Consider the following 14,672-nt stretch of genomic DNA (forward strand, 5'->3'; position numbering starts at 1 on the left):
AGACCTGCAGATTTCATGGACCACCTTACAAGGGCTTTTAAGCAGCATTCAGGGATCCGTGAGCCGCGTACAAACGCCCCAGAATTGTTGGTCTCTTTCTTTATTGATGGCCTCCTCCCTAAACTGTCTACAGCCATGAGCAATAATGTTGTTGGCTGGGAAGGGAAATCCTCCCTTGAAATTGTAGACATTGTAACCACTATAGCAAAACCTTCCAGCAAAAAAAGGCTGAGAAAGCAAAGAAAGAAGAATTAATGGCCTTGCAACTGCATGCCTATGAGAACCTGCACCCAGTCTCTCTAATTGCAAAATCTAAAGCCGCTATCCCCCCAACCTTTGCTGCTACTGCCGCTGCACCCCAGAAAGTTTTTCATTGTTTTCATTGCAGCCAATCTGGCCATTTTAAGTCTGCTTGACATCTTCTCCGCCTGCCCAACAGCTCCCTCTGCATCCGACCCCTGCCAATGCTTCTTACCCACCCAGCCCTTTTCCGACTTCTTCTCTTCTGCAACCCCATCGTTATCCTTCTTGCTTCCCTGCTCCTTCTTTCTGCCCTCCACAATTACTATCTCCCTCCCCCTCCTACCCTTTGATTCCCCTCAGCCCTACTAACCCCAAAGTTTTTCTTTCCATAGACGGCCATCCAACCAAACTGCTTGTTGACACCAGAGTTGCAAAATCTACTTTGCGAGCCACGGACTTCCCTCATATACAACCTCCCAGGAGGTCATTAATGCTGTTGAGGTCACTAATGTTGCTGTCCCTCATCCTGTTAGCAAACCTGCTGTGGTCTCTTTGGGTCCTCTGTCTACAGATCATGCTTTTCAGCTCAGCCCTTGCTCCCCAATTAACCTTTTAGTTTGTGACCTCCTTTGCAAATTGGGCTGCACTGTTTACTGCCAACCTGATGGCCTCTACCTAGATTTCCACTCTACTATGGTGTGCATTATCCTTGCCTGTGTTTCCCCCCACTCCCCCGATGATCTCCTCTTACTTCACCTTTCCTCTCCCTCTGCTAATGCATTAAACAAAATGCAACAGACTCTGCTTTCCAAAATGCCTGGAACTCTCTGGTCTGCACACCCTAATAATGTGGGGTGCATTCGCTTAGCAGAACCTGCCCAAATCCAACTGGACCCTTCAAAACCCCTTCCTCATATTTCCCAGTACCCCATTTCTAAAGAAGCCCAGGAGGGCATCCATCCAGTGATAGAGTCCCTTCTGGAACAAGGCATTTTGGTTCTCACCCACAGCTCTTGCAATACACCTATTTACCTGTTCAAAAGAAGTCCACAGGTAAATACAGGTTTGTACAGGATCTGAGAAAGTTGAATTCCATTGTTATTCTCTCATATCCCACTGTTCCCAATCCCACCACCAAATTATCTTCTATCCCTGTTTCTGCCTGTTATTTCACAGTTGTTGATCTGGCCTCTGTCTTCTTTTCTATTCCTGTACACCATGATTTCCAGTTTCTGTTTGCTTTCCAATATTATGGCTTGCAACTCACCTGGTATTGTTTACCACAGGGTTATTGTAAATCCTCCTCTATTGTTTACCACAGGGTTATTGTAAATCCTCCTCTATTTTTTCCCAAATTCTATACCAGGATTTGGTTGACATACACTTCCCTATGTTCAGTATGTTGATCTTTTGCTAGCTTCTCCTTTTTTGGAGGTTTGCTCTACTGACTCTCTTGTTTTACTACAGTGTCTTGCCGTCAAAGGGCATAAGGCATCTAAATCTGAGCTTCAGCTTTGCCTCCCTGAAGTAGTGTACCTAGGGGTATGCCTTTCCCATGGCTCTTGCTCAGTACTCCCGTCTTGTGTCCAAACTATTTTACAACACCCTAAGCCCACTACCTAAAAGGCCATGCATTCCTTTCTTGGGATGGCCAGTTTCTGCAGACAATGGATCCTTGCTTATGCCCCTTTGACCTGCCCTTTGTATGATCTTACCTTGCATGATGCACCAGAACTTCTTCAATGGACTTCTGCTGCTGATTCTTCATTCCAAGCCTTGAAGCAAGCCCTTTCTACTGCCCCTGCGCTTGGTCTTCCCAACTATTCCAAACCCTTTACTCTCTATTGCTATGAGTGAGAAGCCTTTGCTCTAGGGGTTCTTACTCAGTCCTCTGGCAATGCCCAGTGACCTATTGTACAATTTTCTACTGCTTTGGAGCCTGTAGCGGTAGGCTTGCCCCCATGCCTACGAGCCATTGCTGCTGCCACCTTATTGGTCAACCGCTCTGCTGACCTAGTTCTAGGTCACACCTTGATAATAGCTGTTCCTCACCCCATCTCTGCCTTACTTTCTCATACTAAAACTAAATTTCTGTCTTCCTCTCGCTTGACTCGCTATGAGGCCACACTCCCGTCTTCTTCAAATATTTCTGTCCATTGTTGTCCCCCTTTAAATCCTGCCTCCCTCTTGCCTATAACTTTTGATGGAGAACCCCATGATTGTGAATTTCTGTGCTTTATACTTTCCAAACCTTGTCAGGATCTATTGGACATTCCCATTCTTAATTGTGACTTTGTTTTGTTTACTGATGGCTCTTACTATCACTCTCCTACTGGTGTCCTAGTGGGTGGCTTTTCTGTCTGTTCCCCCTTTGAGCCTTTGACCTCAGGCCCCTGCCTGGTATCAGGTCTGCACAAGCCGCTGAACTGGTTGTCCTCACACAAGTCCTGCTATTGGCTGCTGGCCGCTCTGCCACTTGGCAGGACTGGACTTCCTGTCTCAGGAATGTCCCTGGAGTTTTTTTCCCCTCCTTTGCTAGTACTTTGCTTGTGTGGAGTGACCATTCAAAGTTACAATGGCACTGAAAAAAGTGACATGACCATTTTTCACACTTACGACTGTTGCAACATCCCCACAGTCGTGAGGGGCCAGGCGAGGAGATGCATGCCTCGATGTGAGTGATATTGAGTTGGCCACACCCAGCCAATAACATAACCACCAAGCCATGTCCACCCAGTCACATGACCACCAAGTCACGCCCAGCATAGAAAAGTGCAGCCCAGCTGGGAATGCTTCAAGAGGAATAAAAATATTAGTACCGGTAAAGCACATAAATAATTGCAGCTTATTTTAGCTCTAATCATTAATAGACTCAAACTGAAGTGCTTTGGCTTTGTATTGGTGATAGCAGAATTATAAAATTAAACTTTTCAAGTCACCTTTGCATTTAGGAATCACGGATGGTGTCCCATCACACTGGATTACAAAAGCTGATTGGGAAGAATTTGCTTCCAGGACATATCCTGTTTTACAGGTCAGCTCAATAGAATGACCACGCTGAATAAATATATTTTCAGGCACATCTATTTCATCTTTAACTTCTATTTTCTGGCTTTCCAATTCAGTCCTGGGGATCACACAGGGATCTGAGGTGGAAAAAGAAAGCAAATCCTATTAGAAAAGGCTGTTGGGATCCAAATACATTATATTACCATATTGCAAGATTTAGCTAGATTTAGCTTTCATCTAGTAGCTACTTCACCTCAGATATAGGACTGAAATTGTATATAAAGGAGAGCTGCTGCAGGCAACATCAATTAAATCTTTTTTATATGAGAGAGAGGGGGGGAGAGAGAGAGAGCAGTGAATCTTAATGATTAGAAATGCTCATGAAAGTTGGATGAAGACTTTCTTTTCTGCTTACCCAGGCAAATGGGCACTTTTGTCCAGGTCCCATTGTCACAAAAAGATCTGTTCTGACCTTCCATGGCATAATATGTTTGGCACCTGAATTCTACTGAAGAGCCAGATCTGTACAGCTTCTCAGATAAAGTAGTGATGTCTCCATTCTCAGTCCTGGGTGGACCACTGCAGTTTTTTCCTCTTACTATTAAATAGAAAAAAAACACACCAAAAAGCCAGCAAATGTTAGCTGGAGTTGCTGACATTCCTTAAAATAACAATGACAAAAATGGTTTTAAATTATTACTATTTTTAAAGTAGAATTCTTTCATAAGTATTTACTTACTTATTCAGTATTTGTGAAACTCAGAATCTACAACTCAATAGACCACAAATGCTCATGATCTCTCCCTCCCTCCCTCTCTCTCTCTCTCTCTCTCTTGCTATACTTTGATACATAGAGCATCAATTGTGCTCTATGTTGACCAAGATTTTGATAGAAATCTTGTCTTGTGATACTGCAGGGTGCTAAAAAACACAGAAAATAATTCAGATCTTCTCAATAGAGATAATTGTCCATTAGTTTCCCTCTATTCCACCCTCAAGAAAATCAGTCTTATCTGCAAATCACAATGGATAGTTCTAGGTCAAAATGAAATAAGCCAAATTAAAGCACAATATTAATGATAATAAAATTATGATTCTGTTACAGACTTAGCACAGAGAATTGGCTTGTAGAAGCATGCACAAGCAGATGTTGTTTTGTTTGTTTCAAGTTAAGAATAAGCAGCTTAACCCAAAATCTTCTGCAAAGATATTTTGAGTGAACTGAGTTATAGTGGAACAAAATTTGAAGACAGTTTGAATGTTCCATATTATGTCAAAATATGACGCAACATTTCTAACCATTGAACATTGGCCCCTGGCTCTCTTGATTTTTTAGTTCTGCTTTTTTTGCTCATATTAATGAGCTTATTGTTATTAATAGTGGGGCAATTCAGTATCCTATCAGTCAATGTCCTTGCACCCAAGGGTTACTTCCAGCATTACAGGTTTGACAGACAATACTTTTAAAACATTCTATTAGCTATCCAGTAAATATTATAATGCCCCTTGTTGAATTGTGATGTTGTTGTTCAGTTGCTAAGTCATGTCTGACTCTTCACAATCCCATGGACCATTGCAAGCTATGATCCTTATCCTCCATTGTCTCCTGGAGTTTGCCCAAATTCATGTTTATTGCATCAATGACAATATCTATCCAAATCATCCTCTGCTGTCCCCTTGTCCTTTTGCCTTCAATCTTTCTCAACATGAGGGTCCTTCCCCTGCTCAGATAAAGGAATAATGTCTCCATTCTCAATCCTGGGTGGATCCCCGCAGCTTTGTCCTCTTTCTATTAAACAGAGAACAAAAAACCAATAGGAAATGCTAACTAAAGTGGATGACATTCCTTAAAATAATAATTACAAAGAAAGAAATTGGCTTAAAATTATTACAGATTCTGCTCATTTTTTCCTCATAAAATCAGGTAATAATTCAAGTGGAATTATTTCGTAAGCAAGTTAAGTATTTATGAAACTTCAGCATCAGAACACATGCTACATCTCAACAGAACTACAATGTACCCACTTTCTGAACTGAAGAAGCTTCTTGGATAGGATATGAAACGTCTTCAAGGAAAAACAAAGAAAGTCCAATAGTCTTTTGAAAAAGCACCTTTGGGACAATGTACCCAACTGTTCACAATCTACTTTTCTCTATTTCTCTCTATTTCTCTCTCTCCCCTCCCCCCTCTTCATTCATATTCTTTTTGCTCTATGTTGACCCAGATCTTGACAGTAATATATGATGTAATTGTATGTAGAAATGACATTGGGAGAAAGAAAAACAAATGCAGCCAAGGGAACTATCAGATAAAAGGTAACCCACTCTCGGAATAGACAGGGAAAGCAGTTCAGAAAAGACCCTCCCAGATTCAAAGGCACAGGGGGAAGGAATCTACTTTAGGATTGCAGAATTCTATTAATTAACTCTATAGAAAATTAGAATTAGCTACTCTAACCACACATCCTGTCTGGTCTACCTCGCAAGACCAACACATAATCATTCTCTATTAAAGACCAAAAAGGATAATATTCAGTTAAAATAATAATTAGACACAGATAGAGATGATAAAATAACTGCATAGTAACATCAGTATTATATGCTTGCTCATTCCACTGGAAAAAAAGAAAATTAATACACTCAGGATCTGTAATTCTCAGGCCCTCTTGTATAGATATTTCAAACTTTATATTTTGTTGTTTCACTTGTTTTAAACAATATGCTAACAATTTATCTGCATATTCAATTTACATAGTTTCTGATTATTTTATAAATATTTTTCTTAGGAGAAATATTTATATCAAGTTGAAAATGCACAAGATTTAGGCTTCCTCCTACATATAAATGATGAAGGGACAATTTTAAAAAATATCTTCTGAACTAATTTTTGAAGAGCTATAAAAATGATCATAATGATCAGAAAATTAAATGTCTGCAAAGAAAGAATAATAAAATATCCTTCATCACCTAAATATTCTGGAACCTATGGAATTATTAAATAAAATCATAATCAGTTCAATATTAACATTGACCATATGATGAATTCATCCAAGCAATTTCAAACAAAAGAGATTTTTCATCAGGGACAATATGGGACTCCTTTAATGATATGACATCAACATACTTTATACAACCTTTGCAATTTTTGAAACATATTTTGTGCCTACCAATTTTATGCATATTTTCAACCACTATGGAGTCATAGTTCTTAGCTAAAGTTCAAGATTTTGGACTAAACTGTAGAAACAATTCAGATGTTTGGAAAAATATGCTTCAGTTGTTTTGTTTTAGATTACAACAATTAAAATTCCAAGACAAGATGTGAATTATTTCAGGGAAGATGAAATCATTTTTAAAAGAATGGGAGTTTAGAAGCAAATGATCATATTTGTTATGTTATCATAATTGTTTTAATTAGTTATGATCCCAGAGGAATCCATCATATTGACAGCAAGCTTACCAGAGATACATAATGGGAAATCCATGTAACCGTCAACACACTTTCTGACTGATGGAACCACAAGCACATATCCTTCATTACACTGAAATTGTAGGTTCTGGTTACTTTGAATAAGCCGAGCTTTTCTTTGATTCCCAAACACAAACAAGTTTTTTGCTGCTAACTGTTGTCTTGTGATACTGCAGGGTGCTGAAAAAGAGAAAAGAAGGTAGATCTTCTCAAGGGAGATAATTTGTCCATTGGTTTCCCTCAGTTTCACTACCAAGAAAATCGTCCTGGTTTGCAAATCACAACTGACAGTTCCAGGCTAAAATCAAATAAACCAAGTTAGAGCACAGTATTATTGATGAACAAGTTATGATTCAGCAATAGACTTTAGACGTATCACAGAAGACTGGCTTGTAGGAGCATGTACAAACAGATGGTCTTGGTTATTTCAAGCTAAGAACAAACAGCCCAACTCAGAATCTTTTGCGAAGACATTTTGAGTTGACTGAGTTGTAACGGAACAGAATTTCAGACAGCTGGAGTATTCCAAAGTCTATTGAAATATGATGAAGATTGCTTCCCCTGATTTCATTTTTTTTTTACAATTTTATTTTATTCAAAAGGTTAAAATATAAAATTCAAAAGAAAAAAATAAACAGAGACAAAACTAAACTAGATAAAAACATTTAAAATGTGAATTAAAAAAGGTCAAAAGCACATATTCTATCCCTCCCTAGTTGAACACTGACAAATCTATTGCAACAATAATAATTCCACCCTTACAAAGCAGGTCCAGAATTGATAAGCTTGTACATCTATTTGCAATCCAATTGATCTGTCATGCATTACATAAATAAAATAAGAACTGTTAACAGGTTAAGCAACAGCAAAGTTAAAGTTCAAACCACTCACTATATCAACTTATTTGCTTGCACATTCAAACAAATTCTGCATTTTCTCCCAGGTCTACACTAGTCAAAGAAAGCATGATGGCTTACCCAAGCATTTTGGTGGATGAGGTGTCCATTCTTGTCCCTTACATTGAATCCATTCAGTTCCTTCCAAGACATAGGAAGGGTTGCACCTGTATTGTACTCGGTCATTTTCCAGGTACTTGGCTTTCTCAGTGCTCACAATTTCCCCAAAGTCAATCTCATTTGGTTCTTCACATTCTGAAATTATATTTACATTAAATTATCTCACCTGCTTCAACAAGCTTGCTCTTCCTATCTACTCTTATGAGGTGTGAGATAACAAATTTCCCTCCTAGATAATTAGTTCCCACTTTTGTCTAAACTAATAAACCAATACCTGCTGCACACTTATCCAAACTACAGGTAGTACTTGACTAATGACTCATTGCTTAGTGACATTCAAAGTTCCAAAGGGGATATTTACAACTTGGATTTGAAGTTCTGACAGTTGCCCACCCCAATGGTGACACGATCACAATTTGGACATTGGGCAATTTTATTGCATTTAGAGTCATGTATAGTGTCCTGCAGTCACATTACCCTGTTTTATGTCACTTTTGCCAAAAAATAGTATTTACTTGAAGTTTTATCATTCCCCTGCCCATAGCGAATCATTGTTTCTCGTAACAACTATGGATTTGCTTAACAACGATGGTAATTTACTTAATGGCCAGTACAAAAAGGTCATAAAATTGGGTAAGTCACTTTAAGACCATAACAAGTTATGATCATGATGAGTTGGCTCTAAATGGGTCATAACTCAAGGACTACCTACAATAAGCAAACTTCCCTTGCCTAACCTAAACAAATCTGGGGATAGGAAGGTAGAGAGGTTGAAAGGCTATTAAAATTGCCCCACCAAAAGCATCACTTTGAATGCAATTCTGTGGAATTTCGTCCTTGCCAGTGCTTTGACTTACACTGGGTGGTCCTGGAGAAATCTTTCTGACAGTTTTATGTATTGGATTTCCATGATTAAACCTTTCTCAATTGTAATCACCCTATCCTCTTTCATCAGCAATATCCGAACAAAATTTTTAATGCTGCCAACAGTTCCTTTCCTAGAAAAAATAAACCATTGCTTACAGTACACATTATCTGTAGCTTCTCAGTACACATTATCTGTAGCTTTTTTGTTTTTATCAGGTCTAAATGCTGTCAGCGGAGAATTTATTCTGTATTTCTTAACTCTCTCATCTTGTTCTTCCCTTGGTTTTTTTTTCTTTTTCTTTTCTTTTTTAGAGATGTGGAACTTAGTAGGGCTCAAAGAGAATACAATAGTGGGAGAGTAGACACACATAGACACACAAATATTATACTGCATAAAGAAAGCAAATATACATTTCAAATCAGCCTTGCTGGGCAGAATTGGGAAGATAATAATTGTAGAATAATTGCCTCTAACCCTTCAGCTAGTGATTTTGCAAGAGTCTGGAATTGGGTAATATTCACAACTTCTTATGCCAATGAGTTACTAATTAATTTTACAATTATTGGGAAAGGAATACTTTCTATGCTCTCTGTTGATTGAGGCCAGTTTTCCTCTTTCTTTTCCTTCATGAATGACTTTTGCAACCATCAAAAACAATGATAAATATATGATTGGCTCAAAAGTATGGCTATTAATATGAATATCAGCAAATATAGTCTTAGCTTCAGTATCTTGTGAAATCAACATTATCCTCCTTGTCTTCTCGTGAAGGATATAATCATTGTGAATTTAGACATCCTCTAATTTCTTTCTATTTATCCTGATATAAACCCAACTGAAATACATCTCTATACTTTCAATCACTCTGACTTATGAAGCCTCATCTTACACATGGAAATCACTTGGTTATTATCATATCAAGTTCTTTATTAACTGAAACAAAGAGCCTCAAAATGTGCATGAATTTATAATCCTGATGCAAAGTATTTTGCTATCCACAAATCAACTGCTGAAAAATCTTGCATTTGAAAAGGGGATTGGGATTATAAATCCATGATATTCTTAAAGAATCTGGTATTACAAATGTCCAGAAAGCCACAAATGAAAAATTGAACTCTTTGCTAAAAGTAACTGGGCCTTTCATGAATGCAGCAGAAACTGTTTTTCTTAGTAACCCCTTAATTTCTTTTCTTAACTTACCATTTTGAGAAGAGCAGCCTGGCCAAAGAAGAAAAGCAACAACCAGAAGCAGCCAGCCTTTCATAGCTTTTCAGGCAATGTCCCAACCACAAAAATTCAGTTCAGCAGTTTAGCTATTTCACCTGATTCCTCTGAGCTACTATTATCCCTTTCTCTTTTGCTTTGCTTTTTGTTAGGGAACTAGTGAGGAGGAAATATTACTCAAATATTAGTTTGACCTTGATAACTAAAAGGGGACTTCCTGAGAACTTTATGAGAGCTTTGTGAACTTTGTGTTGCAATGGTGATAACAAACAAATCAAACAACAGTTCAGCTTTTCAGTGCTTCCAATTCTTCAGAAAGAAAAAGAACACCACTTACATTCCAGTGTTGATAAATTCTGAGGGATTGAACTAGAAGACCTCCAAAGTCCAAAATAACTGTTATTTTGTTAAGATTTCTGTGAGTAGCAAGTTCTTGATGTGTTTTACTTGCAACCCATTCACACGGTCGCTTCTAGAAATCATGTTTTGTTTCTGTGCCTTTAAGGCTCCCCTGAAAGAAAGTCATCAGCTATCCAACTGTTCCTGACATTGGAATTCAAAACGTCTTTGTTTGAGCTGCATCATGCCTGTGCAGCACAAAGATTATGTATGTTTACTGAAGATTAAATCTCACTCTGTTCAACAGCACTTGCTCGGAAGTGTGCTGGAGGGATTGCTGATTGAACATCAACATCAGGATTGAAAAGGATTGTCATTCCAAGCAAAGTTGCGCAAGTTTTCTTCCCCAAACAGGAACTGCATGCAACTAAATATTCAAACCATGCACAGATGGATTTTATATGAATGTGCAGTTAAGCCCACAAGCATTTATGAAGTGGTTAATTTTGCTATATTCAGACACGCATACACATGCACACCCATTAAAATTATGAAACTCTTACCTAACGAGAAGAAAATCGAGGAGTGGTTCCAAGCACAAGTGGAACTCCAAAAGTGAATCCTTTAGGAAGGATTGCACACTTTTAATTGCATTTGGGCTCTTCCCCTTCCGTCCCTCCCCCTCATTAAGAAATCAAGGCAAACAAGATTGTTAAGGGCTGATTTGCCATCACAGGCCCTCCCCTGATACATGACCATCTGGAGAATCTTCCCAGAGTCTTCAGTAGCAGCAGCTAATGGTAAAATTATCAAACATGACTTTTATGAAAAATTATTGGCTATGGAAAACATTTTCTCATTCTTCCATGTCTTCACATTGTATTTTTATTGTAAATCACCCAGAATGACTCAGGTGAAAAGGACAGTGTAGAAATTTGATAACTAAATAAATTACATTTGATATCTGACATATCTATTTTGGTGGAATGAAACCCATGAATGGAATATACAACTACAGGGATTTAAATTATTTAAAAGAAACAGACCTAATAAAAGGAGGTGGAGTTGTGCTATATATAAGAAACAACTATAGCTCAACAAAAATACAACAGAATAATGGTTAAAAACATCTTGAATGCATCTGGATCAATATAAAAGGAAAAAATAATGACATTAACATAGGTGTATACTATAGGCCACCCAACCAAACAGAAGAAATAGATGAGCTTTTTGCTGATCAGTTAACTAAGGTATGTAGGAAGCAGACCACAATCTTAATGGAGACTTTAACTACTCTGACATCAACTGGGAGACAAACCTAGTGGAAGATCAAACAGATTCCTGACAAATCGAGCAGATAACTTTGTCTCCCAAAAGGTAGAGACGAAGTTTACGGTTAAAATAACAAAAAAAGCTTTTTTTTCTGAAATGGTATAAGGTCTCCTGCCTGAACAAGGGATTGAACTAGAAGACTTCCAAAGTCCAAAATAACTGTTATTTTGTTAAGATTTCTGTGATATGAATAAAATTCCTTCCTTTTAGAGCAATGGGAGAGAAGCACTATGGAGATGAAGGTAATACTTAAAAATAATGAGAAATGGAGCCTGGAATGCTGAATCTGCCAGGTTTTCATCTTTTCTGGTCTGATCCTTCTAAAGGTCTTCAGTAGCAGCAGCAGCTAATATCAAAATTATTATACATGAGATTTATGAAAAATTACTTTCAATACAAACCATTTTCTCATTCTTCCAGGTCTTAATACTGTATTTTTATTGTAAATCACCTACTCAGGTGAAATGGACAATGTAGAAATTTGATAACTAAATAAATTACATTTGATATCTGACTTATCTATTTTGCATTTACTATGTCAATATTTATAGAAACCACAAGTTTCAGATATCCAATACCTTCCTTTAATTACTAACAATCTTCAGCTAAATGCAGTTACATATTAGCCAATCATATCAGGGAGACTTGTACTCTTTAGTACCTGTTTTTTCCTCAGATACTGCAGAGCTAGGATTGGGTTGCACTCCAGAACTAGTATGAACCCTTGGAAACCAGAAGAACAAGAAAATAAGACATTGCCTCCTTATCAGAAGGATACAAGACCTACCGTTCTCCTCTTACTAACCAGGAAAATTCCCCTTTATAGGGAAAATGTGATTTTACCTTTCTCAATTTTAATCACCCTGTTCTCTTTCCCTGTAAACTTCATCAGCAATATCTGACAAAAACAATTTCAATGCTGGCAACAGTTCTTTTCCCAGAGATATTAAATCATTGCTAACTAGAATTGGCCTTGATACTAATTTCTCAATACATATGATCTTTTTATCAGGTCTAAATGCTACCAGCTGAGAATTTATTCTGTCATTTTTAAATCTCTCATCTTATTAGTTCCTTGTTCTTCTTTCTTTTCTTTCTTTTTTACAGATATTAGTAGGGTTCTAAGAGAATACAATAGTGGGATAATACACACAAAAAACCCACAAATATATTAACCAAATATAAATTTCAAATCAGCCATACTGGGAAGAAACTAGAGAAGAAAATAATTGTAGAATAAATAGCTATCTCTAACTCTTCAGCTATCAAATTTGAAAGTAAGAGCCTGAAATGTACCAATTGTACCAATTATCAATTAATTGTACCAATTATCAGTTAATTTTATAATTATTGGGAAAGGAATACCTTCTATGCTCTGTGTTGATTGTGGCCAGTTTCCTTCCTTTTCCTTTATGAATGGTTTTTGCAAGCATTGTTAAATATATGACTGACTCAAAAGTCTGATTAGTATGAATATCTGCAAATATACTCATGGCTTCAATGTCTCATGAAGTGAATATTATCCTCCTTTTCTTTTTGTGAAAGATGTAATCACTATGAATTTAGACATCCACCAATTCCTTTGTATTTATCCTGATGTAAATCCAACTGAAATGCATCTCTATAATTTCAATCACTCTGATGTAGAAAGCCTCATCTTAGACATGATAATCACTTGCTTATTATCGTATCAAGTTCTTTATTAATTAAAAAAAGTTCCTCAAGATGGGAGTGAATTTATAATGATACAAAGTATTTTGCTATTTACAAATCAGTTGCTGAAAAATGTTGGAAACCCTGCAGCAACTTCTAAGATGTAGCTTAATCTTGTTTTACTTATTATAATTAAAACATGGCTCTGCTGATTGTCCTAGGGCAGGGGTAGGATTCAATTTTTTAAACAACCGGTTCTGTGGGCGTGGCTTAGTTGGTGGGCATGGCTTGCTGGTCATGTGACTGGATGGGTGTGGCCAACTCGACGTCACTCACATCAAGGTGCACTTCTCCTCGCCTGGCCTCTCATGACAGTGGAGATGCTGCCGCAGTCGTAAGTGTGAAAAATGGTCATAAGGCACGTTTTTCAGTGCCATTGTAACTTTGAATGGTCACTAGTTTTAGACCAAAACTCAAAAAGGGTATGTAAACTCACATTTGAATGTCAATCTTTCTAGCTATCCAAGAAGCCTTGCTGAATGTCACTCATCTTGGTTCCTTGTCATTAAAAGCTTCTTTCTGGCAACTCTGCTTCATTGTTCAGTAATTTCTTCAAAGTGCTAACTCCAATGGGAGTATTTCCTCCCAACAGTAGTGTAAAAAGATTAAAACAACCCTTCCCCTTTAAGAAAGTCCCGGCAAAGGAAAATAAAACCTCCTTTGGAGACAGATAGTCTAGGCATACTGCCAAGAATGTAAGAAGGGTGGAAAAAAACAAAAGGAGATTTCTTCCAACAGCCAGTTCTCCAAACTGCTTAGAAAGTTAACAACCGGTTTTAGCGAATAGGTGAGAACCTGTAGAATCACACCCCTGGCCTAGGGGCATTGCATTGGGGTGTTTTACACTGGAGGTGGTTAGTTGATTAAGAAAAGGCTCTACCTTCACCCCATTGTCTGTTAGTCCGTTCCTTGGCTATCTTTGCTAATTTGTTAACATTTATCATTTTATTCATCTTTTGTATTGTCATTTTCATCTTGTTTTAAACTGCCTGGCTTGCTGGAGTCACTTATATGGGCAGCATATAAATTTAATAAATAAATATATTTTATACAATATCTTACTGTTAAAAACAAAAAAACAAAAACAAACACAAAAACCTTGTATCTGTTTGTGATTTTCTCATGTTAGTTAATAGAAATGGCAGAAATCCATTTGACTGAACCTCCCTCTGATTCTGAACATCAAGTTCCATTATGCTAATTCCAGAGCAACAACAGCAGATGCAACTGTTTGTGCATCTTTGATTGGATTGTGAATTGGAAACTTTACTGTATACCTTTGTTTCTTTACAAAATATATTATAAATGGTTTATTAATAAAAATCATTTTTGAATTTCTTTCATTTCTTGAAGAATTCAAGAATTTATATACTAAAAAATATCAATTATAATTATCTACTGTCATTACTTTAAGATGGACTGATGATTGATGGTTCAGATTAATCAAATGTTACATTAT

The 14,672-nt window shown here is 37.3% G+C and overlaps 1 protein-coding gene across 1 annotated transcript in view; it reads right to left on the reverse strand.

Moving 5' to 3' along the window:
* The window catches only part of LOC113431980 (complement factor H-like), a 63,788-nt gene extending 53,437 nt beyond the window's left edge, over nt 1-10,351 (reverse strand). The window contains 5 exon segments of the mRNA XM_087960815.1: nt 3,183-3,389; nt 3,668-3,850; nt 6,713-6,901; nt 7,699-7,872; nt 9,806-10,351. Of these exon segments, the coding sequence (XP_087816941.1) occupies nt 3,183-3,389; nt 3,668-3,850; nt 6,713-6,901; nt 7,699-7,872; nt 9,806-9,869 (817 nt within the window). The 5' untranslated portion in view covers nt 9,870-10,351.
* Nucleotides 10,352-14,672: the final 4,321 nt, after the last annotated feature.

The sequence above is a fragment of the Notechis scutatus genome, chromosome 3 (genome assembly GCF_049901735.1).
Source record: "Notechis scutatus isolate UNSWTSFEM ecotype Mainland chromosome 3, rNotScu1.2, whole genome shotgun sequence".
NCBI lineage: Eukaryota > Metazoa > Chordata > Lepidosauria > Squamata > Elapidae > Notechis > Notechis scutatus.